This window comes from Erythranthe guttata, chromosome 8 (genome assembly GCF_056151865.1).
Source record: "Erythranthe guttata isolate IM_541 chromosome 8, IM_541, whole genome shotgun sequence".
Taxonomy (NCBI): Eukaryota; Viridiplantae; Streptophyta; class Magnoliopsida; order Lamiales; family Phrymaceae; genus Erythranthe; species Erythranthe guttata.
Window position 1 is genome coordinate 2,400,393 of NC_142540.1, and position 27,315 is coordinate 2,427,707.

Genomic DNA, 27,315 nt, shown 5'->3' on the forward strand with positions numbered 1-27,315 from the left:
AATCTTACATATTAAGATTTATAATCCAAATAAATAGACTAAGATTTAACAAATCGAATTTCTAGCTTTATCTCTTAAATTTTTGAGATATATTGATGAAAAATAGGAGATTAATAATTGTTGAAAATTATAGTTAAAAAATTAATAGAGAAAAAAATATTAAAAATAAATAATTACATAAGTACAAATAAGGTAGGATTCGGGTTAGTTTTAATTTTGATAATTGTTAAAAATTATAGTTAGAAATTAGTAGGGAAAAAATATTAAAAATAAATAATTACAGAATTACTATTAGGGTTTTTTAGGATTGTCGAGCGTTTCTTTTTTTTTATATATATATATATATATATATATATATATATATATATATATATATATTGTTGTTTTTTATATATTTTATTTTTTCAATTGATGCGCGGCGGCCACTTTAAGCTTGGTTTTAGAAGTCTTTCGAGTCAAAAAATTGACCAGGAGCGTCCAAGTCACTGCATACGAGCTCGACATTGATCGAAAGAAACTTATTTGTTCATCTGACCTGCAGCACAATAACATTAATTGTCACACTAAAATAATAAAATTGGCTCGACTCATTTACATCTCTAATGGTATGTAATACTCAAAAGCCATGACACGTGCCTCTTGAAAACATAAACTATTTTTTGGGTTCTCTCTTTCCATTTCTTTTTTATGTGGGCTCGGTGAAAAATAGCTTGAATACAAATCTTTTGATTTAATGACATAAACCCCATAGTAAAGTCCAAAATTCGATTCCATATATAAATTTTTAGACCCAAATTCTTACAGAATCCTACAAAAGTATATTTACTTGGGCAATCATTGTATTAAATTTACAAATTGTCCAATAACATAGGTCCTTGTAACAACTCCATTTGGGCCCAATAGTAGAGGTCCAAATAATTTTGTATTAAAAAAACAAGTACAAATAATTTAAATTTTGGACTTACTACGATATAATTTTGGAACTATAACTATAACTACAGTATTAAGAAATTGGGAATTATAACTATATATTGGGAGAAACGAGCAACTACAATGGAGTTATTAAATGGGGTATCAAAACCCTTAACTATCATTTTGATAATTCAAGTTAGAAATTTTTCACTCCAGCGAATTTATCAAATGAGTTTCTATTTAGATATTTTAATTTTTGGGATGTAAAAATACACCCGGAAGAAATAATACCAATTGGAAGTTACACAACTTAACCACTTAAATAATCAATTAGAAAATGACATGTGTTAATTAAAATATATAATCACATTATTTATTTTTTATTATCAACTATTTGATATCTATGGTTGGAGCAAATAAATTTATTTAGGTATCAAACTAAAATATAAAATATCAAATAAATATTTGATAATTCATTTTGATATTTATGGGTTGGAGTTGCTCATATATATATATATATATATATATATATATATATATATATATATAATGGAGAAGAAAACGAAAGTACAAGATGAATTGATGAAAGATATTTCAGACATTTCGAATGGGTCGGGAGCTAATTGTAATCGAAATTTAAAATAAATGAAAATTACGGCCATCCCCTGGGGTATGACAACTCCTTTTAAATATTTTCACATAAAATTTATGTAATTCGGTTATTTACCGAACTCGTATATTCAGTTCGTTAAACGAATTAAAGAAAGAGTGTAGTGTTCAAAATGAATTTACTATCTAAAACACACATTACTTTTGTAAGTCATGCTTACTTTTTCCGTTGTAATAATTAAAATAAAAAATGGCTGAAGGGCATAATTGTCTTCTAATTTACATGTGCAGAAAATTTCTCATCATTCAAGCTTCGCCAACCAGGCTTCGACGCCATTAGAGAAAACCTTCAAGATTAGTGGATCCAGAACAACTGCCAAATATACCCCGATTCTTCATTTGGGGATCATCTCTATTAATTTCTGGCCGGAGAAATCCTTTTTAGCACTTCCCAAAAACCCTAGCATTTCCGATCTCCCTTTATTCCGATCGGAGATCCTTCATCACTGGTTCTCGAGTTCGTAATTCAATTGTATATGTTTCGATTGGATTTGTAGTTGTTGTTGTTGTATCGACGTAGTGTAGGGAATTGATACCCCTTCTCATGGAGTGGGCGACGGTGCAGCACTTGGATCTCCGGCATGCGGGTCGGAGCTCCAAACCCTTACAACCTCACGCCGCCGCATTCCACCCGACTCAGGCACTCGTCTCCGCCGCGATTGGCACTCACATCATCGGTACGCTTTCTTCAATGTCCCTCCATTTTTCTTCTTCTTGGAAGTATCAAATATAAACGCGGACAAGTAAATTGAAATTATTATTGTTGCGTGTGTGTGTACAGAGTTTGATGCTTATACCGGAAGCAAGATCGCATCCGTGGATATAGGCTCACCTGTTGTTCGTATGGCGTATAGCCCCACCGCTGGCCATTCACTGATTGCTATACTTGAGGTCGGTGTTCAGTCCTTTTTACCTTGCAAAAACCCCAATAAGTATGAACAGATGTAGAACTGAGAATGAGAAGAAAAAGTTTTTGTTTGATTAGGTGTGAATGCTTAGATTGACCTTAATTGAAGTTCTGAGACTAACTAGGGTAAGTACTTGAATTATTTTGATTGTTGTGGTGGCATGAAATATCTTTGTTTCAGATAAATTAATTGATTAACTAGTTAAGGGTGAATGGAATGGATCAATTGTGTAACATAATTAACTGAGATAGTGTCAGAGAGTTTAACTTCCCGTTCCACTTGTCCAAACACAATACTGAAAACATTTCTGTCCCTTTTCTTCTCCTCAAACTGGACGTTGAACAAGTGAGAGAATTATAGATAATGATCGATTTAAAGACTTGTAGTTTTCTTACATCAGATCTCGTGCTCAATACTCTCTCTATCTCTCTCCCCCTTTCTCCTTGTTAATATTATGTTATAGTATTCAATTATGCTGGCAGACTTTTGCTTTCTTCTCATTAGTATGCTATTTCAATGGCCACTGATTGTAGAGCTTCAACAATATTCAAGTCTTTCTAATTCTGTTTATCTTCGTCGAACTATATTTTTATAATTATTTTTTTAATGATTTTTTTGCTTTGCTATTTGTACTTATCGATACAGGATATAATTGTCAATATGATCTCCCCTTTACATGTTGATGTCATCTGTGTTACATACAGGATTGCACGATCCGGTCTTGTGACTTTGACAGTGAACAAACATGTGTGTTACACTCACCTGAAAAGCGGACGGAACAAATATCTATTGATACAGAAGTTCATCTTGCCTTGACTCCTCTTCAGCCTGTTGTATTTTTTGGTTTCCATAAGAAGATGAGTGTAACAGGTTTGGCAAATCTGATCTAGCTTCTTTTAAACATTTTCTGTTTCCTGAGTGGATAAGGATATTTCTTTCCTTACAAATGCTCATAGGAAAGAGGGGTTGTGGGTGAGATAAGCGGTAGACCAAAACTGTTGTTTCCCACAAATAAGTTCACATTAGTCACATGGTGGATTAGTACATAGCTTTGGCTTGCCACATTGTGTTGTGCGACAATTCCAAAGATTAATGGTAACTGGGAACAGGATGATGAAGAAGCTATTACTACATTCTCTTTTCTGTTTCTTTAATGATAAAAGTATGATGATCTATAGATGCAAGTGGATGTTCATACCATGTCAGTTACTGAATTTGTCACTAAAGAGGACTATGGCAATGTTACTCTGTGCAGTAGTCATTACTCAGAGTTACTTATGTACATTTTTTTCTGAATGCATTCATTATTGGTTGTGCCAGTTGTCGGAACTGTTGTGGGCGGGAAAGCACCAACCAAGATAAAGACTGACCTGAAGAAACCTATAGTCAACCTGGCTTGCCATCCTCGCCTTCCTGCTTTGGTAAGAGTTCTAATTGGAACGTGACATCTCAAAATACCGCATAGTTTATGTTATTTTTATTTGCCTATTTCAAAACAGTAACCAGAGTTTATGGAGCTGATGTTTGTCTCATTCCTTCTGTGACCAGTATGTGGCTTATCAAGATGGTTTAATTCGAGCTTATAATATCCACACATATGCTGTTCACTACACCCTACAGCGTAAGAGTTGAACAGCGCTTCTATGCCTGTATATATTTTTTTTCTGCCAAAGTGCATGATGGTTTAGCTTCACCTTTGATTATCAGTGAAATGTTCACTAACTTTCATATTGGAAATCTAATTTGTTGATGATGCCTTTTCAGTTGATAACACAATCAGGCTACAGGGTGCTGGAGCATTTGCATTTCATCCAACTCTGGAATGGATTTTTGTTGGTGATAGACGAGGTACAGTTTTGGCATGGGATGTATCCACCGAAAGACCTTTGATGATTGGAATGTAAGTTAAACATACATCTGTCTGTATCAGCCTCCTCCCAATCACAACATTTTTTTTCCTATTACTACGTTTTTATCACCCAGTTATCTAGCTGAGACGGAATCAATACACCCTTCATAAATCTGTTCACCCTCATTGTATGATGACTCTCATTATTGACTCCATTAATTGTGTTTGTCATCCTCCATATTTTATGTTGGCATTTTTTTCCTTTATTAATTGTGATTGACTGATAAGAAGTAGAGACTGTATATTAGTTGAGATGGCATAAGCACGACTCTTGTCTGCCAGCTTATTTATAAGTTGGGATGGCATAAACATAACTTGTGGCTTTCAGCTTATGTTGGAATTTTTCACACCTTGACAATTTGCAAGATTCGGTATTTTGAGAATATTATTGTTCAACTGTATTTGGAACTTTAATGTGTATTCTTTGTTCTTGAGTAATGGTGTTGTGGTTTTGACATTACATTCTAGTACACAAGTGGGTTCACAACCAATCACATCAATTGCTTGGCTCCCAATATTGCGGTTGCTTGTTACTTTGTCAAAAGATGGATCCGTTCAAGTTTGGAAGACCCGAGTAGTTGTGAATCCTAACAGACCTCCAATGCAAGCAAATTTTTTCGAGCCTGCTGGTTAGTTGAATATTATATTTTTCTCCTTTGAACGGTAGTATTAATACTGTATAATGGTGTAGCAATGGTATTATTTTAGTGGTCAATATCCAAATATCATATTTTTTAGAAGTTCAGTAAGCATTGCATTATTTCTTGCACGGTCCCTTTTGACAAGTTTACTCTTGTATTAGAGTATTTTTGGATGTCCTTTTTTGTAGACAAAGGTAAGCTTTTATTGTCTTGATGAAAGAAATTTCAGTTTGAAGATACGATGATATTTTCACAGTCAGATAAGGAAGCCGCAGCTTCTACGTGATCTAGTTTCTAGTAATTGAGACTTGGTCAATGAAGTAAAGAACATTTTGATGTGATGAATCTTGAAATATACTACTGTAATCTTGATGAGCTTAAGTATTAAGATATAGAAAATCGAAATACTTTCCCCTATCTAAAAATATTCACATGATTACTTTTCCCTTCGAAGGTACTTCTACCCAAAGTTTAGTGGTCTATATTAAAAAGAAGTAAAAGCAATATTTCATGTCCGTTGTTTTAACTTTTGCTAAATTCAGATAATCCTGACATTTTAATTGAACTACGGTCAAACATCAATTTCTGATTCCTCCCTCTTAATAATCTACCATTTCTTTCAAACTTATGGTGTGTGTGTATATATCATTGATTCTGCTCATATTTTATCTGGCAGCTATCGAATCTATCGACATCCCTCGCATTCTATCTCAGCAAGGAGGAGAGGCTGTTTATCCGCTCCCGCGAATAAGGGGTTTGGAAGTGCACCCAAAGTTGAATCTAGCAACAATACTTTTTGCAGTAAGTATGTTTGTACTCCTCAGATGTGGATCTCATAATCAGAAGAATTGAAATGTTATAAATAGACTTATGATTCTTAATAGGGCATGGGTGGGGGAGACAACCGCAAAAACAGAGCTGCATACACTAGAGAGGGACGGAAACAACTCTTTGCTGTTCTGCAAAGTGCAAGGGGGTCCTCAGGTGATTGTTTGGATTTTTATACTTGATTGATAGTTTATTTTTATACTTGATTGATAGTTTATTTTTATACTTGATTGGTAGATTGCACTTAGTTTTGGTGATTGGACTCGATTTCTTGTGGATGCATGTCGTTACTGATATTGATATCTGATTTGCTTTTGTTGTTATTTCTTTTGAACACTCTGCTGTATGAGGAACTTCATTTTGAGTTTGATATATTTCTGTGGAGAGTGTTACTCAACTCCTGATGCATTATACATGTATTGTCTTGTCTGCAGGTAGGTTCTCAACTATGAGAACAATTGTTATTTTTTATGTCACTAATGCTTGTGTGTCAACTTTAAAACCCGAGCCGGATTGTCATTTAGCTGGATTTTGCTTTGCCAATGAATATAATAATTGTACCAATATTCTGTCACGACATACTGCTTCATGGTCTGACATTTCTGAGAAACAATTCAGCCTTAATCATTTGCTTGGATCTTTAGATGGTATCTTTTACCTTTCAATTGTTAAAAGTGCAGTTTTTCTTTTTGTTGCTAACTCCGATTTGTTGAGCAGCGTCTGTATTGAAGGAAAAACTTGTCTCCCTTGGTTCATCGGGTATATTAGCTGATCATCAACTGCAGGCACAGCTGCAAGAGCAGAACGTGAAAGGGTGAGTAAATCAATTGGCATGATTTACGCACCAAAATTTATCATTGTTTCACCAAATGTCATTACTCATGAATAGACTTTTCTGGACTGTAAGACATCTTCTTATCTCATTATTGACATCCTGTTTTGTTTTGTCAGCCAAAATCAGTTAACAATCGCAGACATAGCAAGAAAGGCTTTTCTTTACAGTGTACGCTAGTTTTCTCCCCGACGCTATTCTGTTTTGCAGTTTCAATTTTTTAATATCTAGGGCAAGGGCATCAGAGTAGTTGAGTAAATGGTCCTCAAAGTCGAATTTCGTCTTAAAATTCAGACTGATATAAGTTTGCATTAAATTATTACGGTACCAAATCTAGGTCCTGGTGTCAAATTCATACTTTGTCTGCTGATGACTTCATTTTAAGGTATAGACAAGGGCAATGTGCTCAATCTTAGAGTTAATAAAACATAAAATTGGGTTTTTGTATCTTAAAATGTTAGAAAATAATATACGTAGAACTATGGTTGATCTCTGTAGAGAAATAAAGATAATATATAGTTTTTGGATAAAGATAGACTGGTTTTTGCAGAAATATATAAGTACTCTAATTTGAATATAATATTATTTTTTTCTATTTTAAATAAACTTGTGAGTAGGTAACATCAATAAATTCATCAGAAATATTGCAGGATCTTTGTTTGCGTCAATCTCTTAATCAATTAAAATAACAACTCAAAACAACAGTAGAAGTTATCAAATTAAAGGTCATTGTTATTCATAATGGTCACTTCTATAATTATTGGGTATCAAGTAAATGTTTGTACTATCCACATTATCTAATTGATACGTCTTCCAAATTTATAGTGTAACTAACCAGTAAAGAATAAGTTGAACTTATAGATAGCTGAACTCATTACACATAATATTTTGCTTGTGTACATATTTTCTGCGACATTGAGTTATCAGCTCGTCCTGGTTGTTGCAGCATTTTATGGAAGGCCATGCAAAGAGTGCTCCAATATCTCGATTACCTCTGCTTACTGTATTGGATACTAAACATCAATTAAAAGACTTTCCTGTTTGCCAGGTAGTTACACATATATTATTTGTACCATTACATGTATAAATAAGAGACTCTGATTATCTCAATTTTGCAGCCACTTCACCTGGAGCTAAATTTCTTCAGTAAAGAGAACCGTGTTCTTCACTATCCTGTCAGGGCTTTTTATGTAGAAGGACCAAACCTCATGGCTTATAATATTACATCTGGAGGTGAAAATATCTACAAAAAGCTTTATACTTCGGTAATATTCAAATTCAAGTTAGTTATTTCTTAACTATTGTTCATGGTCATACCACTGGCCTATGAGGATCTGAACCTCATCTTTCTATTTTCAGCTTCCTGGAAATGTAGAAATCCATCAGAAACACATTATTTACAGTAAAAAGCAGCACATATTTCTTGTAGTTTATGAGTTCAGTGGTGGTGCAAATGAGGTAGTTCTATACTGGGAAAACACGGACCCCCAATTCGCAAATAGTAAAGTCACAACAATTAAAGGTATGTACTGTCTTTGTGCATTCTTATTGAATCTGAGTGCATACTAAGTGATTAGTTCGATACATTTTGTGAATTTTCAGGTGCAGATGGAGCGTTTATTGGTCCTAATGAAAATCAATTTGCCATTCTTGATGAAGACAAAACTGCAGTTTCCTTATATATGCTACCAGGAGCCGTCTCACAAGAATCCTTAGAAAAAAATGCAGCAGTTCGTGAAAACCAGTCTGTGGAAACCGAAGCTACTTCTATTAAGGGCCCCGTGCAGTTTATGTTCGAAAGTGAAATTGATCGTATCTTTTCTACCCCACTAGGTGTTTAGTGAAGACCTCTGTTTATATTTTTCTATACTCGAATAACTTGACTAGTTCTGATTCAGACCTTTTCTTTTGTAGAGTCAACTGTGATGTTTGCTTCTCATGGCGATCAGATTAGCTTGGGAAAACTCATCCTAGGATACCGTCTTCCTAGTAATGATGGGCATTACATCTCAACAAAAGCTGAAGGGCGAAAATTCATTAAATTGAAAGTAAATGAGAGTGTACTTCAGGTATTATTCAGGTTCTAGTCTTGACTTACTGAGAAAGAATATTTCCTTCTGTCTTAAGTGTCTTCCGGGCCTTCTAAAAATCTTGTAAGATGTTGCCGGACCTGTTCTGTTTTGTGGCTTGAAGATATTGTTACTGACTCAAGAAACATACAAGAGGAGGATATTAATTGCACACCCACGTTGCAACTGGCGCATGACCAAAATCAAAATTGTTGATTAGGAGTTTGCTAGTAGCACTAATAGATTCATTGCTGGTATTTTTTGTAACCACGAATTCTGATATCCGTCAAGTAATTTTGTTCAAAAAGATATTGATCTTCAAAAAGTTTTGGTTTGAATTAACCAACTTCCAACAGCTTCTAGGTCATGTCCATCAAAGTGTTTTTAATATAACTGAATATAATTAGTTTGATGCTTCTTATATACTGTTCAAAATGGTCTTGTTTTAGGTACAATGGCAAGAAACGCTCAGGGGCTTTGTAGCTGGAATATTGACGACACAACGGGTCCTCATTGTTACAGCTGACTTGGACGTATTGGCTAGTAGTTCTGCAAAATTTGATAAAGGACTTCCTTCAATATCCTTTGTGCCTTCTGATCTCTGTTAACACAAACTCCCCACCCCAAAAGAAAAAAAAAGAAAAACTTATTTGCAATTGCTAACTGTTTGTTCTTATAGTATTCATGTTTTTTTAATACATATGGGCCCTTAACCATTGATTACTTCAGATCCCTGCTATGGCTTGGTCCGGCACTTCTCTTTTCTACTTCTACTTCTATTAACGTTCTTGGTTGGGATGGAAAAGTTAGGACCATCCTCTCAATCAGTATGCCTAATGCAGGTTGATTACTTACCTGTGGCCCAAAATGAGTAGATGTCTATAATTCAAGTTTTTGACTATTTTCTATTTCGTGATTGTGCCTCCATATAGTGCTGCTTGGAGCTTTGAATGACCGTCTGCTTCTCGCAAACCCTACTGATATAAATGTTAGACAAAAGAAGAAATTTGAGATCAAGAACTGTCTTGTTGGGCTTCTTGAACCTCTTCTCATTGGCTTTGCCACAATGCAGCAACACTTCGAGCAGAAGCTTGATCTGTCGGAAGTCCTATATCAAATAACTTCAAGGTTCGTTTTCGTCTCAAAGATTAACTTTAATAATTAACACTATTATTGGCTTGTACGCATAATTGATAATAGGCTGACTTTGTTGCAATTTTTGTCTTTGTTATGCCGAAGTTTTTATCTTAAACACTTTGGAAATCTGACATATTGAGTACTGTCAAGTGAAGGTTTGATAGCCTGCGTATTACTCCAAGATCACTCGATATTCTTGCCAGAGGTTCTCCAGTTTGTGGTGATCTTGCTGTATCACTATCACAATCAGGCCTGCAATTCACCCAGGTGCATTTTTTAACATTGCTTTGTATATCAGTATCAGCAAATCACCGTGTTAGCCAACCTTTTGCTTTTCTGACTCAGGTGTCAAGAGGAATTTATGCAATCAAAGCACTCCGCTTTTCTACTGCTTTATCTTCTTTGAAAGATGAGTTTCTGCGATCAAGAGATTATCCTCGATGCCCCCCAACTTCACATTTGTTCCAACGATTCCGCCAGTTGGGATATGCATGTATCAGGTTCTTAGCTACAACTATCCTTTGCTAGCTTATGAAAAATCTAGGGCCATTCTTTGGAGGATCAATTAGCTAAATTCAACCAAGTTTGTAGTATTCTATTTTTTTTTTTTGATCGGTAAATGTGAAATATATAGATCAAAACGGACTTTACAAATACACTGGGCATACCCAGGTAGTGTAATCAAAAAATATATATCAATGCCTATACATGAACAAGACCCCACAGGTCAAATGCAAAACAAAGATCAAAAAAAAAAAAACAATCAGGGATGCACGATTTGCAACGCTGATTGCGGAAACAAGGCAAAAACCGTCTTGTAAACGAGTATCTTGATCTTACGCACCATCTCAGCAATCCTAGGCGTCTCGTTCTCAATAATTTTCCGGTTGCGAGCACTCCAAATCTAAAAGTTTGTAGTATTCTAATTTGCCCTTGAAATGGCTACAAGGGTGTACTACATGCAGTTTTGGTTTAGATCATTTTACATTTTTGATCATGATGAATGTTTGAAATGACATTTTCATTATTCTTTTAGCTAGACAAAATCTTATGCTTGGGTATTTCATACATTTTTTCCTTTTTAAAAAAAAAAACCCTACTATATAGCTTCTATAATAGATCGGGTGTTTTAGCAAATATGGCAAGTTGAATATGGGAATCATGTGTTTTATAATGCTTGCCATGATCTATAGGTCTAGAATTTGTTTTCACATAAAAACATCGATGTTGAATTGAATCACTGTCATAACATCCCTGCATTTCTTTTGGGTGATGTTAGTTGAAGGATAACGTGGAAACAACTTGATGCAAGTACCTTCTTTTAGATTAATGTGTATTATTTTAACTAACGAAATCTTATAAGGTATTTAGTTTTGTTAATTATTTTTTTCCCTAAATTGCCGTAAATTGGAACAAATGGTGACTTAAAGTGTATAGCTTTCTTCTATGTATCTCCAGTGGTGTCAGTATCTTTCATATAGCTTTAATCTTGCTTCTAAATGTTCAGTGGTTTCATCTGCTCAGTTATTAGTATGCAAGTTTATATCTTCTGCTATTATGTGCTTCGTTAGCTTTGCTCTATAATGTTAATCCACTTCTCACTGTATGATAATGTCTAATTGCGCAGATATGGTCAATTTGATAGTGCAAAAGAAACTTTTGAAGTTATATCAGACTTTGAAAGTATGCTTGGTCTGTTCATATGCCACCTTAACCCCAGTGCAATGCGGCATCTCGCCCAAAAATTAGAAGAAGAGAGCAGTGATCCAGAGTTGAGGAGATGCTGTGAGAGGATCTTGAGAATCCGTACAGGTGGGTGGACACAAGGCATTTTTGCGAACTTTGCTGCTGAAAGTATTGTCCCTAAAGAACGTGAATGGGGTGGTGGGAACTGGGAAATTAAGACGCCTACAAATTTGAAGGACATACCTCAGTGGGCACTGGCTGCAGAGGTGATGCCTTACATGAGAACTGATGATGGTACTATCCCTTCCATTATTACAGACCATATTGGTGTTTATCTTGGTTTGGTCAAGGGAAGAGGTAATGTTGTTGAAGTGAGAGAAGACAGTTTAGTGAAAGCAATTAAAGCTGAAGGTGGTATCAAATCAAATGGAGTTCAGACATCTCTTACTACCTCGATTTCTAACCCGCCCAAAGGCGTCACTGCTCCTGAATCTATGGGTGGTTCGCTGATGGGTCTCGAAACTCTCTCCCAACAGTTTTCAGTTTCCAATGCTACCGATGCTCAGATAAAGGCTGAAGAAGAATTTAAGAAGTCACTATATGGTCCTGCTGATGGAAGCAGCAGTGACGAGGAAGAAACCTCGAAAACCAAAAAGTTACGTATAAGGATCCGTGACAAACCAGTTGCATCTGCTACAGTTGATGTCAACAAAATTAAAGAAGCCACAAAACAGCTGGGTCTCCCTATGAGTAGGACCAAGTCATTAACTGGTTCATCACCAGAGCTTAGCCTACTTGGACCTCAACCTTCAACCACTGGAACCGTGAAATCTCAAAATTCTCTTCCTGCTGATATTTTCGGAACCAATGCACTGGTTCAACCACCACCTCTCTCACATTCTAATGCCACAGGACCAGGTGTTGGGGTTACTGTTGGGCCAATACCAGAGGACTTTTTCCAGAACACAATATCATCCCTTCAGGTTGCGGCATCGCTCCGTCCACCTGCGCCGTTTCTGTCAAGAATGGATCAAAACTCTCAAGGCGTTGAAAATAACAAGGTCCCATCTAACCAGGGTAGTACACCTGCACCTGAGATTGGCCTACCTGATGGTGGGGTACCTCCTCAAGCTACTCAACAAACTGTTCCATATGAGTCGATTGGGCTTCCAGGTGGTGGTATTCCTCCACAATATTTGCCTCAACCTGCTGCTCCATCACAACCACATATGCAAACGGTACAACCTCCTGTCTCTGCTCAGCCCCTTGATCTCAGTTCACTTGGACCCGGGTCAGAACCATCTGGAAAACCTCCTGCGCGTTCAGCTTCGCCTCCAAAATCTGTGCGTCCTGGGCAGGTAAATATTTCCCCCAATTGTCGTGCATGGATTGTATATCACTTCTTGAAAGTTTACAGCAAATACAAATTTACTGGTGTATTATGTGTGTTGAAGCTCTGACATAGTTGTGAACTTTCAGATTCATTTATTTGTTACTTTGTGGGATTCTAAAATTCTACAGCTCTTTTGGGGGTGGGAGGAGGGGGAGAGGTGATAACTGGTTTGATTGAATCAAAGTACACTCGAAATATTTAAGGTTTCCTTTTGTTCCAGGTTCCACGTGGTGCTGCTGCTGCAGTTTGTTTTAAGACTGGACTTGCTCACCTGGAGCAGAATCAACTTTCAGATGCACTATCTTGTTTTGACGAGGCTTTCCTAGCTTTGGCCAAGGATCAATCTCGTGGAGCTGATATCAAGGCACAAGCTACAATTTGTGCCCAATACAAGATTGCTGTTGCTCTTCTTCAGGTATCACCTTTTTCTGTTTGCTGTTAATTTTTTTTGTATATAAATATCTAGTTTCCTCATCCACACTTTCTTTGGACATGTCAAGGAAAATCACGTGTCAGAAGAAATTTTATTAGGGTCACGAAGGATGGGTTAACTTTGATGGTTAGGCTAATGCTATGTAATGCCAAGTTTTTAAGATCTTGGAAATTAATATAACCTTATGCATGAATTTCGTCTAATCAGCTGTCATTACATAGCATCTACGTTCTTACTGAACAACAACGTACGAGCAATATCCAGTTTTGGTCTCTGGTCAAAAAACCTAAAAAATTTAAAGAACAAACAAAAAGATGTTAATTCCTCTATAAGATTTTGAAAAACATTTGAATGTGTTCAATTCACTGTTGTGGGTAAACGTGAATGACTTTTCCGTTCCTTTCTAATGCCTCTTCACAGCCTCCAGCATCACCTCCCCTTGTTCCGTGTACATCTCTTCTTAACCTGACACCAACTTCAAAAAGTCTTCCAACATTGTTGGCCGTGCTAATAAATGAGTCCTTGTTTGAAATCACTCGTGGACAAATGTTTTCATATATTTAAATCTAACATCAGTAACTAATAAACTAAGACGATTGAATTTAACTAGAAAAACCATCTCTGCATATATTGGAACATTTGTCAATCACTGCTTGTGCATTATTAGTTTATAAAAACTTGTTTATCCATAGTATAAAATATCAGGTTTAGTTGCATGGAGTATGTACATTTCTACTGGACAAACAATCATCCACCGCACACCCACAATAACAGCATATATATATATATATGCTCGTATCCTGGATACAAATTATATTGATCTTTGTATATTTAGTCTCGAACTCTCCTTCTATCCAGATACTAGATCAAAATGAGTTTTATATCTTTGATATTAGTTAGAAAGATTGTAAAGAAAAAAAGGAATATTTTCTGCCTCAACTTTTCTAAATGCTGTATTATTTTTACGTCATACCGCAGGAAATAAACCGACTGCAAAGAGTCCAAGGCCCAAGCGCCATAAGCGCAAAAGAAGAGATGGCTAGATTATCACGCCATTTGGGTTCATTGCCTCTTCTTGCACAGCACAGGATAAATTGCATTCGCACGGCAATTAAGAAAAACATGGATGTGCAGAATTACGGATATGCCAAACAGATGCTCGAATTACTCCTGTCCAAAGCACCTCCAGGCAAACAAGACGAATTGAGAAGCCTAATTGACATGTGTGTTCAAAGAGGCTTGTCCAATAAATCAATCGATCCGCTCGAAGATCCCTCGCAATTTTGTGCTGCTACACTAAGCCGTTTATCGACAATTGGATACGATGTGTGTGATCTCTGTGGTGCGAAATTCTCTGCCCTGTCAGCACCTGGGTGTATTATATGTGGCATGGGAAGTATTAAAAGATCCGATGCAATTGCTGGACCTGTTCCTTCACCGTTCGGTTGAGGTTTAACGTATGCTGGACTTCTCTGAAACCTGCATTCACACACAATGAAGGCACTTCATACTAGAGTCTGAAAAAGAAAAATTCCGAGTGTTCTGAAATTTCCTCGCAGTATTTAATTTTTATCTCTGTTGTACATTTTTTTGTATTGTTTTGTTATATTGTTCCTCACTTCCTCTCTCACTAAATTTGCCTATAGTTTGTAATATTCTTTATGCCCATATTTTTATTATGCTTTGTCTGTAAGCAGTTGTTTGCAGGTTCCGGCTATTTGTACGAAAGGCGTGTTTTTGTATGTGTTTTGAGGTTTGATGTAACTAGTAGAGGTATAGGTTGGTTTGTTTGTTTTTATTTTCTTTTTTCCTTCGACTTTTTCTTTGCAGGATGGGTTGGTTTTTTTTGTTTTTCATTTGATTTGATGATCTATTTTTCTGGACAAAAGTATAATTTATTTTCGAAAATAATAAAAATGTAATCTATAAAATGCATGTTATTATAAAAATATCTTAATGGGCCTAATAAAAATGACGTAATGGGCCTAAAATACCGTTATATATCGCTCGGCCCATTTAAGATATCTTACTGGGCCTACTGAAGAGTACACCGCCCATTAAAGATTTCGTAATTAGACCATAAAGTGTAATTATTGGCCCATTTATCTTTGTGGGCCTGTCCGATTATGCTGGCCCATTAAAAAATGTCATAAGTAACAATGAAAATGCTCGGCCCATTTCAAAGTCGTAATGGGCCAACTTTGGTGATTTTTGGCCCAATAAAAATAGTCAACGGGCCTTATTATTGGTACTTGGGCCCATTTCAGAATTTCTTAATGTATTGTACAGACTATAGAGATTCCTGGCAATTAAAAAATTTCATATTGGGCCTGCCTCAGCCACTAAAAACTAAATCTTTTAAAATTCACGATACAGAACAATTTTTTTATGCTAATAAATTAATAATCTTTAACTTCAATTTTTTCTACCCCAAAATTGAGAATGGCGGAAATTAAAAAAAAAATAAGCTTGGTCCTCCATACCACTCTTGAAAATATAATACATTAACTCAGCATTGCCTTTTTTATGCATGCAATGAAAAACGAATACACTCGTGTCGTAATCATTCTCCAAGAAACTGGCGTTTTCTTGATGTGTTCATGTAAGGCCTGATGACCCATTCCGTCTGAGCTTCATTTTGATCCATTGTTCCTAGCTTGATCTGCAACATAAAAAATGTTGGTATAAACAAATCAAAACAACTAATAAATGACATTTTGCTATCCGGAAAATATTGAAAATATTTCAAAATTCCAAACTATTTTTCACTTGCGAGTTACCCTGTCAAAGTTCAGACTATTTTTCTAATATCAAATCACCATCATTGAAAACAAAAGTTTGCTGATATAACTGCTAGAAGAAACATATATCCAGATAAATTGTTTGGACATGCAAACACTCGGTGAATACATACTAAGCAACAGAAAGATGTCGGGATGTGATCAATTAGAATTAGAATTAGAATTTAAAATCACCCAATAAATGCTCTACTATAAAGAAGGAACATATTATAATGAATCGAATTCCAGACCTAACACTCTCCAGCAGCAGCATCTGTTAGATAACATAAGATTAAGTCAATTGTCTCAGTTAATCACAATACCTGGTACAGCCGCATCTCAAAGCGAGGGCCAACCTCTCTGAGATCAACTGATTTGGGACCATCACTTTTATAATTATGATGCCTGCATAATTTATAGAGCAAGATTATCAGGAATATAAATAATCATGACAAACCCAATAAGGATATATAAATTGTGGTTTCGTTTTTAAGATTTCATATTATTTTTTTCCGTTCCATTTGAATGTTTGCTGATGTAAAAATTCCTTGACCCATCAGTGAAGTCAATGGTGCATATGCCACGAAGAAAGAAAAGCATGCTTGAATAAGCTGTTTCAGATAAGTTTTCGTGAAGTTCAGAATTCAAGATGAGGGAAACATATAAAGCTTGAATGAAAAGATAGGACTGTATCGAAAATAAAAGATTTTTTTTTCAGAAAAAGAAATAAACTGGTGATAGATTAGCACATTCTTTCATCGTCCAAAAATACATACACAACCATAAAAATCAATAAATGAATACGAATTTTTTTTTAACAAGCTACAACTCCCTTTGGGTACATGTGTTGTAAATTGTAATTACCATTTATACGGACACTTTTTAAGAAAAAGGAAGAAAAATAGTTTTTAAATGCTAACGAAAAATGGGTTATAACTTCCGAGCAACAGTTAGGCAAAAGATACGAACCTGAATGATATATAATCAGACTCATTGGCGAAAGTGAGAACGCGTTTCGAATCTGGTTTGGGTACTGGAAAGAGATATTTTAAAATGTTTGCTGTCCTTTGACCAAGCTGCCAAGCATTAAAGAAATCAAAGATAATCAGAACAAGTCTTTCACAGCATAACAGAACTGAGACAACAGAATCAAACACGTGTTTCAATTCTCAATAATCTTTCACTAGACAAGATTAACCTACACAATAAACTTTCATACTTCTAAATGTCGAACTCCAAATATAACTTATAGTTATAGTTACTTAAAAATATAGTTATAAATCTAGGAAACCGGGAGAAAAAAATTCCATCAGAAGAAAACCTGCATTATCTTCTTATTCTATGAAGGCTGGCGCAATGTAATCTAAAAATTAAAAATCTTAATAGAGTTAATAACAAAGTTAATGGTTGAGTTTCTATTGGAACAAAAAGGCTGTGCAATAAGTTGTTTGAATTTGAAAATTTATGCATGGCTAGAAAAGTTCATAAAAAAGGATTTGATAGGTATTTTCCTAAAAAAAATATAAGGAACATGAAATAAATGTGAAATGTCGTGAGTTTCTCGATCTTTAAGCAGTTCATGTAAAAATACCCACAGGCTACATTTAAATATTAATAGTACCCGTTTTAACACAGTATCGAGATTCGAAATAATTGATATCAAACTTCAATACTAGAAAGTTTATGAAGGCGAAGTGCTCAACCTTGTTAACTGAAAGGACTGCTTCAGTTTTCGAAAAATTAATTAGTAACATATAATTGCATTGAGAATCATTAGACCTATCCAAGACTATGCCACGAGGCGACGAACTTACAGTTGTGGGCAACAGAAACAAGTTCCAATTTCTCATTTAATTAGTTTCAGAAATCAAAATTTAGACAAACAGATGTCTGAATCGTAAATGAAATATTACCTTAGTAGAAAAGTTGTTAAAAATCAAGTGTGGGTAAGCCTCAGACATTGGTCCCAAAAGATCCTTGTCCTTGTTATCATGTCTTGTGACCTACATGAGATTTTTTAAATCAGAATCTTGAATGCAAAATAAAACTACAGAAATCTGCAAGACCAGAAACCAATAAACTTACCACATTGAGCAATCCAAAGTACGCAGTCGGGCCAAAAGGTAAATGGCTTATGACCATGCCATCTGGCACACCACGGTGTTCATGAACTAAAATAACATCTGTAAAATCATGAGCTCGGCAGGTTTCAATTATTTCTGATATAACCTGCACCATAAGTAGCAAATCATAATTTACGGACTACACATAGTATGCACAATAAAATTACCATATCGGCCTTGTCCACATACAGTTCAAGTTAAACATTTAAACCAAATAGTACTTTGAGTTAATAGTTTCTTAAATCAAATTAGTTTGCAAGTCACCATTTATCATTGTTTCACCTGTCATGTGAGTACGAGATTTCCGCAATTGAGATTTATAACTGAGACTAATATAAATCAAATTTATTTTTCTTATTATAATTCACAGTGCAGCTATCTCACTGAAAATGATATCAATATACAGTATTCTATCTTTGATTTATTCTGAAAGCAGCCCCCATATAATCGCATAAGAAAGATGAACATATCATTCTATCTACCAATTGCCAGTTCCAAAATTGACAAGAAAATGGATTAAACGAGCAAAAAGAAGTTAAGTAAAGCGAAGTTTGCAGTGGGCCAACCTGACCACCACGATTCATCCGTTGTGCATTGGGAAAAACAAACTTCAATTCCTATAAAAAAAACAAATATAACACCATTGAGATGAAATCCAAGTGATAACGTCGGCAACTGTCTGTCACATGAAATGAAAGATGACAGCCCAACTACTTAATTTTTTTTAATTGTTTGTATTTCATTTGTGGACAATATTTCTCAGGTCATTTCGTCTTTTTTTCCTCGGGAAAACCCGATTGAAAATCATTTCGAAATCAGCCCGTCTGAACACAGTCTAGGAAAAAACATGGGATATGCTGGATACTCACAGAGCAAAGTAGAAGGTAAGAGAAACTCAAATTATTTTAGAATGAAATAAAAAAAAATGGTTCTGCCTTACTTATTTGATTTGACAATTGTTTGAACATCAGCATTGAGACTAATTCACAGTAACTGCTAAAAGGAAGATAAGAAAGCCAAGAGCTTGGAAACATCCACAGCCAATCACAAAATTTTTTAGCAAACCACAAACAAATATAACACCATTGAACGTATGACACAAACAATATCACAAATCCCATTCGAGGCTCAAAAAATATAGATATTTAGTACAAGTAAAGACTCGAGACTTGACAAACCTTCACAAATTGTGTAAGGGGAGCACTAGGGCTGCGAGAAGTTGTAAGCAAAATCTTGGGATCTCTATCGAATGCACTTGCATATTCATCATCAATGGTCGAATGGGGAACTACACCCAAGCAAAAAAAAGTTAGCATGATAATTTGAATTCACAAAATCCACACCCGTAAATGAACCCAATAGTTACAATTATCAATTATTCTAAATAAATAAATAAAATCAACCAAGAAAAGCCACATTTATTCAACACAAATACACTAAAACCCTGGAGTCGAAAAGACGACATGAGGAAACAATTCAAAAGCAAAATTGCAAAAGTGTAAAGTAAGTTTATATAATACCAGCAGTATGCTCATCTTCGAGGTCGATTTCTCGGCGAAGGCCGGCCTCTTCGTTTCTTAGCTCAGTAGGAATAGGCTTTCCCTCTATTGAAAATAATCAAATTCAGAACAACATAAAAATACAGGAAGCAAAAGATTTAGCCTCTGTTCACAACAATCGAAATTCGAAAAATAAAAAACGATAGCTCGTACCTTCCAAGGCCTCGCGGATTTTGAGTTTCTTCTCGTAATCCAAACGCTGCTGTCCTTCCAAATTCTTGCGATAAAGATACTCTCTCCTCAGCCTCACATTTCTTTTCAACATACTGTAGAATGGATAGAAAAGGATCGACAAAACCCTAGAACAGAAAATTATGGACTTGAGGTGAGTGACAAAACCCTACAAAAAGATTGCGGTTAGGGTTTTAAATAAGTGAGTCGGGTAAAACCGCGTAAATCATCGGGTCGGGTTTTAGGGTTTCGTTTTTTGATAAATAAACAAAATTTCAAACGGTAGAGAGTTTTATATTTCCGTCAAAATGGAGAGAAACGATGTCGCATCGGAACCCACACAAACTTTTTGGCCAATTACAGGGGAAAATGAGAAAGGAAGAAATTAGAAACAGAAAAGTCGAATTTGTTTTAAGTTGAAATTACCAATTTTACCAATACTCCATTGAAGTGCCCAAATTCAATTAAATAGCTCTACAGAAAATTGAAATAAAGTGAAGCGGTTGCAAAAGGGGCGACGAGTTCGAATAAAAACAAAACAAAGTAACTGTTCTTACAATTTGAAAGAAGGCTTCACTTCTTTCTTCTAACGGCGGGCGCGGCTGGTGGCGGAAGTATCCGGCGGCGGTACGCGACGGAGGAAAATATATGAAAGTGAGAAGGACGCACTGTTGGTGTTTGGAGCCGCAAAGAAAGAGAGAGAGAGAGAGAGAGAGAACCCTAGAAGAAAAGACCTAAATGATACCCGACCCGCAATTATCCGGGGCACCCGAACCAAATAAAACCTAACTTTGTCTTAAATTAATTAAAGTAATATAAATAACTAGTAATACACCCGTGCGATGCACGGTGAATATTATGATAAATGTTTCGTCATATTGTAACACATAATCGAATGCATAGAGAAAAGGTGCAAAATAATTCTAACAAATTTAGAAAAAAATATGGTTTTTTTATTGTGAATATATATATATATATATATATATATATATATATATATATATATATATATATATATATATATATGGAGTGAATATTAGCAGTGGTCGTTGAAACAAATATGATGGATATTTGTCAATGATATTAGAAAGTTATATGAAATAATATAAATACTTATATGGTACACTTAAAATACATATATTGTTATAACCAAATGATACAACACTTCTTCAATGCACCTACATCATCAATAAATATAACATCACAATGATAATAAATTTTGGGTTCAAATCAACCATTACTATTAAAGTAACATCCACCAAAAAATATTTTTAGTAAATTACCTTGGGAGAAAGTATGTTGGAGAGTACTTATTGGCAATAGACCTGTACGTGCATGAAATGTATTAATAAAAATAATAAAAAAGATACCATATTGTTTGAAAATGTGATGTTAATAAATATGTACCTCAAATTCGTTGAAACACTTCTTTGTACACAACATTATTAGTGAAATTGCATAGTTCTCCCGATTCAGAGGAGATGAGTATTTTTATGCCAGACCTACTTTTTACTCTAGACAATGCCACATATAATTGTCCGTGGCTGAAAACAGGGCGTGGAAGGTATAGTCCGATATGTGAAAGTGTTTGTCCTTGACTTTTGTTAATCGTCATGCCAAATGAAACAATCACCGGAAATTGTCGCCGTTGAAAGTTGATTGGCAATGTGCAATTTGAAGGTATCAAAGTCATTCGAGGAATGAATACCATATCACCAACATGTTTACCAGAAAGAATCTTACGGTTAATAACGTGGGTTCCCATTTGAGTAACTTGAAGCCTAGTTCCATTGCACAATCCTCTAGCTTGATCAATATTTCTTATGAGCATAACCGGAACCCCAATTTTTAATCTCAACTTATGTGAAGGAAGTCCGGAGCATTTTATGGTATTGAGGAATTCTGCTGAATAAATTTCCGCGTTAACTTCAGAAGTTGCCTCATCTTTGCAAATACTATCTGAGCTTAAATATTCCTTCTCTTCTCCAGGGATGAGTGACGACAAATAATCATTAATAAAATCCACACTTTCATTAGTCGGTCCAAGAATCGCCCTACCTTGAAAGTAATCTGGAGTAAAAATATTACTTAAGAAATCTGGATAAACAAACTGCAACAACTTTGAAAAGGGGTCGTCCGAATCATGAATTAACATATCATGTGGAATTTCAATTGAAACTTCACCATCATTTTCCTCTCCAACCTCACCATTACCAATTTTTAATATCCAATCTGCAAATTCCTTTATTTCCTCTATAGTAGAGGAAGAAGCAGAAGATTGAAGTCTCATATTCTTGTGTAACGTTAGGACTTTACAATTTTTCCACAAAGGTGATGAATTGATCGTGGCATGAACAATATCTTGTCTGGATGCTTTTAAAATAACCGGCAAAACTTGCCTAAAATCCCCTCCAAGAACGACCACCTTACCACCAAAAGGTTCGTCCGACTGTAAGATAGATCTCATGGTGCTATCTAGTGCTTCGAAACAATATCTATGCATCATTGGCGCTTCATCCCATATAATAAGATTTGCTTTCATCAATAACTCTGCCTGTGGACTTTGTTGACTGATGCTGCAAGTGGAACCCTCATGCACAATTATTGGGAGTCCAAATCTAGAATGGGCTGTTCTACCGCCGGGAAGTAGTAGGGATGCAATACCACTTGATGCAACATTAAAGTGTTTTGAAAACCGGGGACCGGTCCGGTTCAACCGGTCCAATCCAATTTAAAAACCGAAAATCATACAAACCGGGTGGAAGGCTAACCCGCTTTCTTCTCATTTTGTCATTTAAGAAAATAATATTATTATTTCTTCTGCGAAATTTTAGCTTTATTAATCTAACTGCTATATCAGTTCTAGTATATATATATTTTTTTTCTGTTATTGCTATTTTATATAGAATGATGTTATGAATCTTATGATAAAAAAAATTGTTTACAAAAAAACTTAAATGTATATATTTTTCACATAGTTATTTTATAACTATAAATAATTAAAAATCAAAAACCCGATTGGACCCGGATTGAACCCTCTTCATAATCTATACTAGGTATACAACTCTGCATTTATCAATGTTCAAATGCCAAAAAAAAAAAAAAAAAAAAAAAAAAAAAACTTCGTATTTTTATTTTTATTTTTATTTTTATTTTCCCTTTTTCTTATTAATCATCGATGCACAAGGTATCTGAAACTAAAATTGTACGGCATCACTTGTACTAATTTCGACAAAGGTTGTTTCCCTTTCGTCTCGAGGCATTTGAGTGCTTCGTTTCTTTGCTCGTTCGGTAGCTGCATGCAAATCCAATCGACCAACCCGTCCAAGTCCTTTGCAAAATCGAGAAGGTACCAATCCAATATCTTTGGAATAACTAACTTATTTGATGCTGAGATGGCAACCGCTGCTTGTAAATAGTCCCGTTTCGCCGTTTCCAATTCCGTTTCGATTTGAGATGCCGTGTATATCCTCACCTGTAAATGAACCATATTAATGGATAATAATTTATTTTTTTAAATGTAAATAAAATCATGGATTTCGAAATGAGGAAAATTAAAATGCCAAGAAAAATAAAATCAAGAGAATATTACAAATTCCAATTATGTTTGGTTCACACTAGGAATCAATAGCCGACGAAAATTTATTTTACGTATCATTTTCATTGATCCAAACAGAGCCTAAACTGAATATTTGTTCCGAAAAACGCAATAATAAATGTGATGAATGAAACTCACAGCAGGGGAGGACCAGCTTCCACAGGATAGGGCAAACGTGACGAGTGGTTCGCACCATTCAAGACCAAGCCCTTTCGTCTTTTCATCGTTCTTTGTTGGTTTCGAGCAAGTCTACGACAAAATTACGAGAAAACTTCAAACACAAATAATTTCAACCTTCGACAAACTGTAATGGAAAAAAAAAAAAAAGTAAATAAATCCGCTGGCAAATACTTACATATTTCAAGTGATACGGAAGTCTCAAGATAAGGTGTTCGATCATAAGTGCATTTAGCACATGCCCCCCAACTTTTATTGCCGCCTTCTGCATTTGCACCATGATCGCATCCGAACTTTCGTCGGATATTCCATGCTCCAAAAATGCCTGAAAAAATTAATGTAAATATAATAACATTAAATAAACAGAATATATACATACATCATATATGTATATATATATATATATATATAGTGGTTGCTTACATTCATGATACAAGAGTTGTAGATGTTTATCCAGAATGCAAGCTTCTGCTGATGGCTTATTAGACCATCTAATCCAACATTTGCTAGCTTGTCTAGTAGAATCCTGAATTTTAATTACAAATATTAAAAGAAAAAATGATGGTAATAATGATTAAAAAAATTAAATGTAGAGACGGTCTTAATTCTTACTTAAGTCTACGGATCAAGAACGAGGCGTTTTTTCTTCGGCTGAGATCGACAGATCGTGATTCTATTACGTAAAGATGTTTATACGGCCCGATTTCCCTCCTCTTGTACTCTGTAAAATTGCAATAAGGATCACGAAAATCGGAATCCTCGTTGGATGATTTTGCTGCCAAAGAAGAACAAAAGGAATATTCCAAATCCATCGTCTTCGCATTCGATGGGCTCAATCTTACAAAGATGTTGATCAAGCACTTTAAAATATCTTCAGACAATTTATTCGCCTCACTCTCGACATCGACATCACAAGAACCGAACGAACTCTCTTGTGCTTGCTCTACATTCCTACACTGAACCGAAACATTTTTCGAATTTATATTTTTTCAATCAATATGCTTTTTTTTTATATCGTGCAACGACTAAATTAAACCTGGATCTTCGTGGGATTCGGCTGCGGCCTCGATTTCGATACGTCCGATGAGAGAGAAGCAATTCTAGAGAGAGAAGGCGAAGGTTGCGGATCGAAGGATCCAAAATTGAGATTGATTTGCGATGATGATTTCGAGTGCCTATGTTTGGGATGATTCGTATTCGAAACCTCGGTTTTTTTCGAGGGTGTCGAATTTTCGGAACTCTTTGTGGAGGATATAGATACAGCTTCTTTATATAAACCTTGTCTGAATATCACAATCTGTTCTTCAAGCCTAATTACCTCCTCCTCCAATACAGCCACTTCTGCTAGAAGCTCAAGTGTCTGCAATTTTCATATTAACCAAAATTAAAAACAATAATAAATTACTAAAAAATAATAAATAAATTAAAAAAAAAAAAAAAAAAGAAAGATGTGAATTTACATATTGAGGGAGATAAGAAGGAAGACGAGGTAGGGCACCCAAGGGTCTGGTGAAAGCTCTTTCCAGAGCTCTGTGCACATTTTCTTCGTATTTCAGCTTCTTCTTTAGGTTATCAACCTGCCATTTTTTTTAATTGAATAATTAAATAAATTGAAATAATTAAAAAAAATGAAGAAAATAAAATAAAATAAAATTGTTACATCTTGGAGCAAGGCCAATTTTCTTTCTCGTGTTGAACGGCGCTTGTTATTATTACTGTGCGGAGGTGGTTGTGATTTGTGCCCCTGCAATTCCATCTTCTTCCCCTGCCAATTTTTAATTTTTGATTTTTTTCAGATTGAACAATTAGTTAGAGAGAGAGAGAGAGAGAGAGAGAGAGAGAGAGAATTGGAGGTTACATATTGAGGATGCAAAGGGGCTTTGTTGGAGGTAATGTTAATAATGGCAGCTCTTTTATTCATCGGTGGTTCTTCTTCTTCTTCACTTTGCCGGAAACACCATCGATCAGGATCTGCAGCACAACTTTTTTTTATAATTTAAAATTAATATTTAATTTAATTTAATTAATCAAAAGAAAACAGAGAGAAAACGAAACACAGTACATTAATTGAAAAAGAATAAGGTAATTAAACTGACAACCCTTCATCCAGAAAGAAGGTTAGAGAGCGGGAAAAAAAGCTGAAAGGCGAAAATGATATAGAGAGAGAGAGAGAGAGAGGAGAGAGAAACACTTTTTCCGAGGGAGCATAGAGCAAGGTATCTTTTGTAGTGTGTGGATAAAGAAAGAATGTGGCTGGCGAAAAATAAAACTATACATAATTATGATAAATCAGTGTATTTTAGTGAAAATAAAGATTATAGTAAAATTGATATAAGAAGGAAGGAATATAAAATAACAAATAAATAGTTGCAAGTGGCATGCAGTAAACAACAAAAGACCCCAAAAACTGTGTAAATTGATTGACTGAGAGAGGAGGAACAAAAGGACGAGGTTTATTTTACACACATTCAATGTCAGTTCACTCACCTTGAATTCAGCTCAATTCAACCTCAAAACAAGACTTTTTTTTTTTTTTAAAATATTATTTGGCTAGTAGAAATATATGCTAAAAAGTGGTTTGCATTGTATAAAATGAAAAGGATTATAAAGGTAAAGACTAAAGTATTGGTGATTTTTAACATATATATATATATATATATATATATATATATATATATATATATATATATATATATATATGTATCGAATTAAATGTTGTTGATAATCAAGAGAGGAATCGAAATAAGTTTCCGAGTAAAGCAATAAAATTAAGTATAAATTACGGTCACCCGTGAGATAAGTTCAAATTTATGTAAGAACCCCTCATCTTTGGATAATTGCAACTAGCTCCCTCAACTATGAATCTCTAGACAAAATCTTCTAGACTCGTGAAATGTTCTCTAATTTGTACTCGATTTCATTCTAAAATGCAATTTCTGATGCATCACAATCTTATATTTACAAGCCAAGAGACACATCTCATTATCATCTTGTTTCAAAATATGAAGTTAGAATGGGGTAAAACCGGGACAAGCTGAAGAATATTCCACATAATAATCTAGAAGATTCTACTGAATTTGACACAACTACAGTTGGTTGACGTGTAAGAAGATTCATTGTTGAGGGGTTAGTGCAATTATCAAAATATGAGAGTTTTTTTTTATAATTTAACCTTACCTCAAGGAGGAGGCCGTAATTTAATTTAGCATAAAATTAAATGAAATTAAAAATAAAAGAAAAAAAAAAAAAACAGAGGAAATGCTCCGGTGGAAAAATGATGAATAGAGGAAATGGAGTAGTGGGGGTAGGGAAAGTGGAAACCACTGGCAGGGACAACCTGCTTTCATCATGATTGAACGTGCTCTTTTCCAAATATATATATATATATATATATATATATATATATATATATATATATATATATATATATATATATATATATATTTTTTTTTAATTATCAAATAAGATGAAAAACTGTAAGACAAAAAAA

The 27,315-nt window shown here is 34.9% G+C and overlaps 4 protein-coding genes across 9 annotated transcripts; 1 reads left to right on the forward strand and 3 right to left on the reverse strand.

Annotated features, from left to right (window-relative positions):
* Positions 1 to 1,514: 1,514 nt before the first annotated feature.
* Positions 1,515 to 15,305, forward strand: LOC105972773 (Transducin/WD40 repeat-like superfamily protein). 2 transcript variants are annotated; one of them, XM_088821616.1, is made up of 25 exons: positions 1,515 to 1,727; positions 1,813 to 2,258; positions 2,363 to 2,472; positions 3,194 to 3,359; positions 3,810 to 3,910; positions 4,038 to 4,110; positions 4,254 to 4,389; positions 4,867 to 5,027; positions 5,716 to 5,840; positions 5,924 to 6,023; positions 6,585 to 6,681; positions 6,819 to 6,870; positions 7,646 to 7,747; positions 7,818 to 7,964; positions 8,059 to 8,221; positions 8,302 to 8,532; positions 8,614 to 8,768; positions 9,218 to 9,346; positions 9,493 to 9,610; positions 9,701 to 9,896; positions 10,061 to 10,172; positions 10,251 to 10,405; positions 11,533 to 12,949; positions 13,205 to 13,399; positions 14,396 to 15,305. In XM_088821616.1, the coding sequence occupies exons 2-25, from the start codon at positions 2,126 to 2,128 to the stop codon at positions 14,864 to 14,866; spliced, it is 4,845 nt and encodes a 1,614-aa protein (XP_088677742.1). In that variant the 5' UTR covers positions 1,515 to 1,727; positions 1,813 to 2,125; the 3' UTR covers positions 14,867 to 15,305. The 2 variants fall into 2 exon arrangements, with proteins under 2 accessions (XP_088677742.1, XP_012853209.2); XM_012997755.2 differs by lacking the exon at positions 1,515 to 1,727 and having other exon boundaries at positions 1,735 to 2,258.
* Positions 15,306 to 15,716: 411 nt separating this feature from the next.
* Positions 15,717 to 23,171, reverse strand: IMP4 (Ribosomal RNA processing Brix domain protein). The gene is made up of 11 exons (XM_088821618.1): positions 22,728 to 23,171; positions 20,608 to 20,873; positions 20,033 to 20,178; positions 19,841 to 19,924; positions 19,499 to 19,608; positions 18,887 to 18,937; positions 18,283 to 18,426; positions 18,111 to 18,200; positions 17,167 to 17,273; positions 16,521 to 16,602; positions 15,717 to 16,079 (listed from the first exon to the last, which is right to left on the reverse strand). The coding sequence occupies exons 3-11, from the start codon at positions 20,142 to 20,144 to the stop codon at positions 15,981 to 15,983; spliced, it is 879 nt and encodes a 292-aa protein (XP_088677744.1). The 5' UTR covers positions 20,145 to 20,178; positions 20,608 to 20,873; positions 22,728 to 23,171; the 3' UTR covers positions 15,717 to 15,980.
* On the reverse strand, positions 21,347 to 22,517 carry LOC148768304 (uncharacterized). The gene has a single exon (XM_088822622.1). The coding sequence runs from the start codon at positions 22,515 to 22,517 to the stop codon at positions 21,459 to 21,461; it is 1,059 nt and encodes a 352-aa protein (XP_088678748.1). The 3' UTR covers positions 21,347 to 21,458.
* On the reverse strand, positions 23,050 to 26,458 carry LOC105972790 (ternary complex factor MIP1 leucine-zipper protein (Protein of unknown function, DUF547)). 5 transcript variants are annotated; one of them, XM_088821617.1, is made up of 10 exons: positions 26,313 to 26,458; positions 25,684 to 25,796; positions 25,486 to 25,590; positions 25,286 to 25,402; positions 24,862 to 25,185; positions 24,438 to 24,781; positions 24,249 to 24,351; positions 24,004 to 24,150; positions 23,787 to 23,897; positions 23,050 to 23,525 (listed from the first exon to the last, which is right to left on the reverse strand). In XM_088821617.1, the coding sequence occupies exons 2-10, from the start codon at positions 25,744 to 25,746 to the stop codon at positions 23,223 to 23,225; spliced, it is 1,617 nt and encodes a 538-aa protein (XP_088677743.1). In that variant the 5' UTR covers positions 25,747 to 25,796; positions 26,313 to 26,458; the 3' UTR covers positions 23,050 to 23,222. The 5 variants fall into 5 exon arrangements, with proteins under 5 accessions (XP_088677743.1, XP_012853225.2, XP_012853227.2 ...); XM_012997771.2 differs by lacking the exon at positions 26,313 to 26,458 and adding an exon at positions 25,925 to 26,158; XM_012997773.2 differs by lacking the exon at positions 26,313 to 26,458 and adding an exon at positions 25,888 to 26,083.
* Between the last annotated feature and the right edge of the window lie 857 nt (positions 26,459 to 27,315).

Coding starts and splice junctions, on each gene's coding strand:
- LOC105972773 (XM_088821616.1), top strand. CDS start 2,126: ATGGAGTGGGCGACGGTGCAGCACTTGGATCTCCGGCATGCGGGTCGG. Junction 3,360..3,809: donor TAAGAAGATGAGTGTAACAG/GTTTGGCAAATC, acceptor TGGTTGTGCCAG/TTGTCGGAACTGTTGTGGGC. Junction 10,173..10,250: donor CAGGCCTGCAATTCACCCAG/GTGCATTTTTTA, acceptor TTTCTGACTCAG/GTGTCAAGAGGAATTTATGC.
- IMP4 (XM_088821618.1), bottom strand. CDS start 20,144: ATGTTGAAAAGAAATGTGAGGCTGAGGAGAGAGTATCTTTATCGCAAG. Junction 16,603..17,166: donor TCTGATTATATATCATTCAG/GTTCGTATCTTT, acceptor TAAATTATGCAG/GCATCATAATTATAAAAGTG. Junction 16,080..16,520: donor TTGAGATGCGGCTGTACCAG/GTATTGTGATTA, acceptor TTTATGTTGCAG/ATCAAGCTAGGAACAATGGA.
- LOC148768304 (XM_088822622.1), bottom strand. CDS start 22,517: ATGAGATCTATCTTACAGTCGGACGAACCTTTTGGTGGTAAGGTGGTC.
- LOC105972790 (XM_012997771.2), bottom strand. Junction 25,591..25,683: donor CCCCTTTGCATCCTCAATAT/GTAACCTCCAAT, acceptor AAAAATTGGCAG/GGGAAGAAGATGGAATTGCA. Junction 23,898..24,003: donor TTCCGTATCACTTGAAATAT/GTAAGTATTTGC, acceptor ATTTTGTCGTAG/ACTTGCTCGAAACCAACAAA.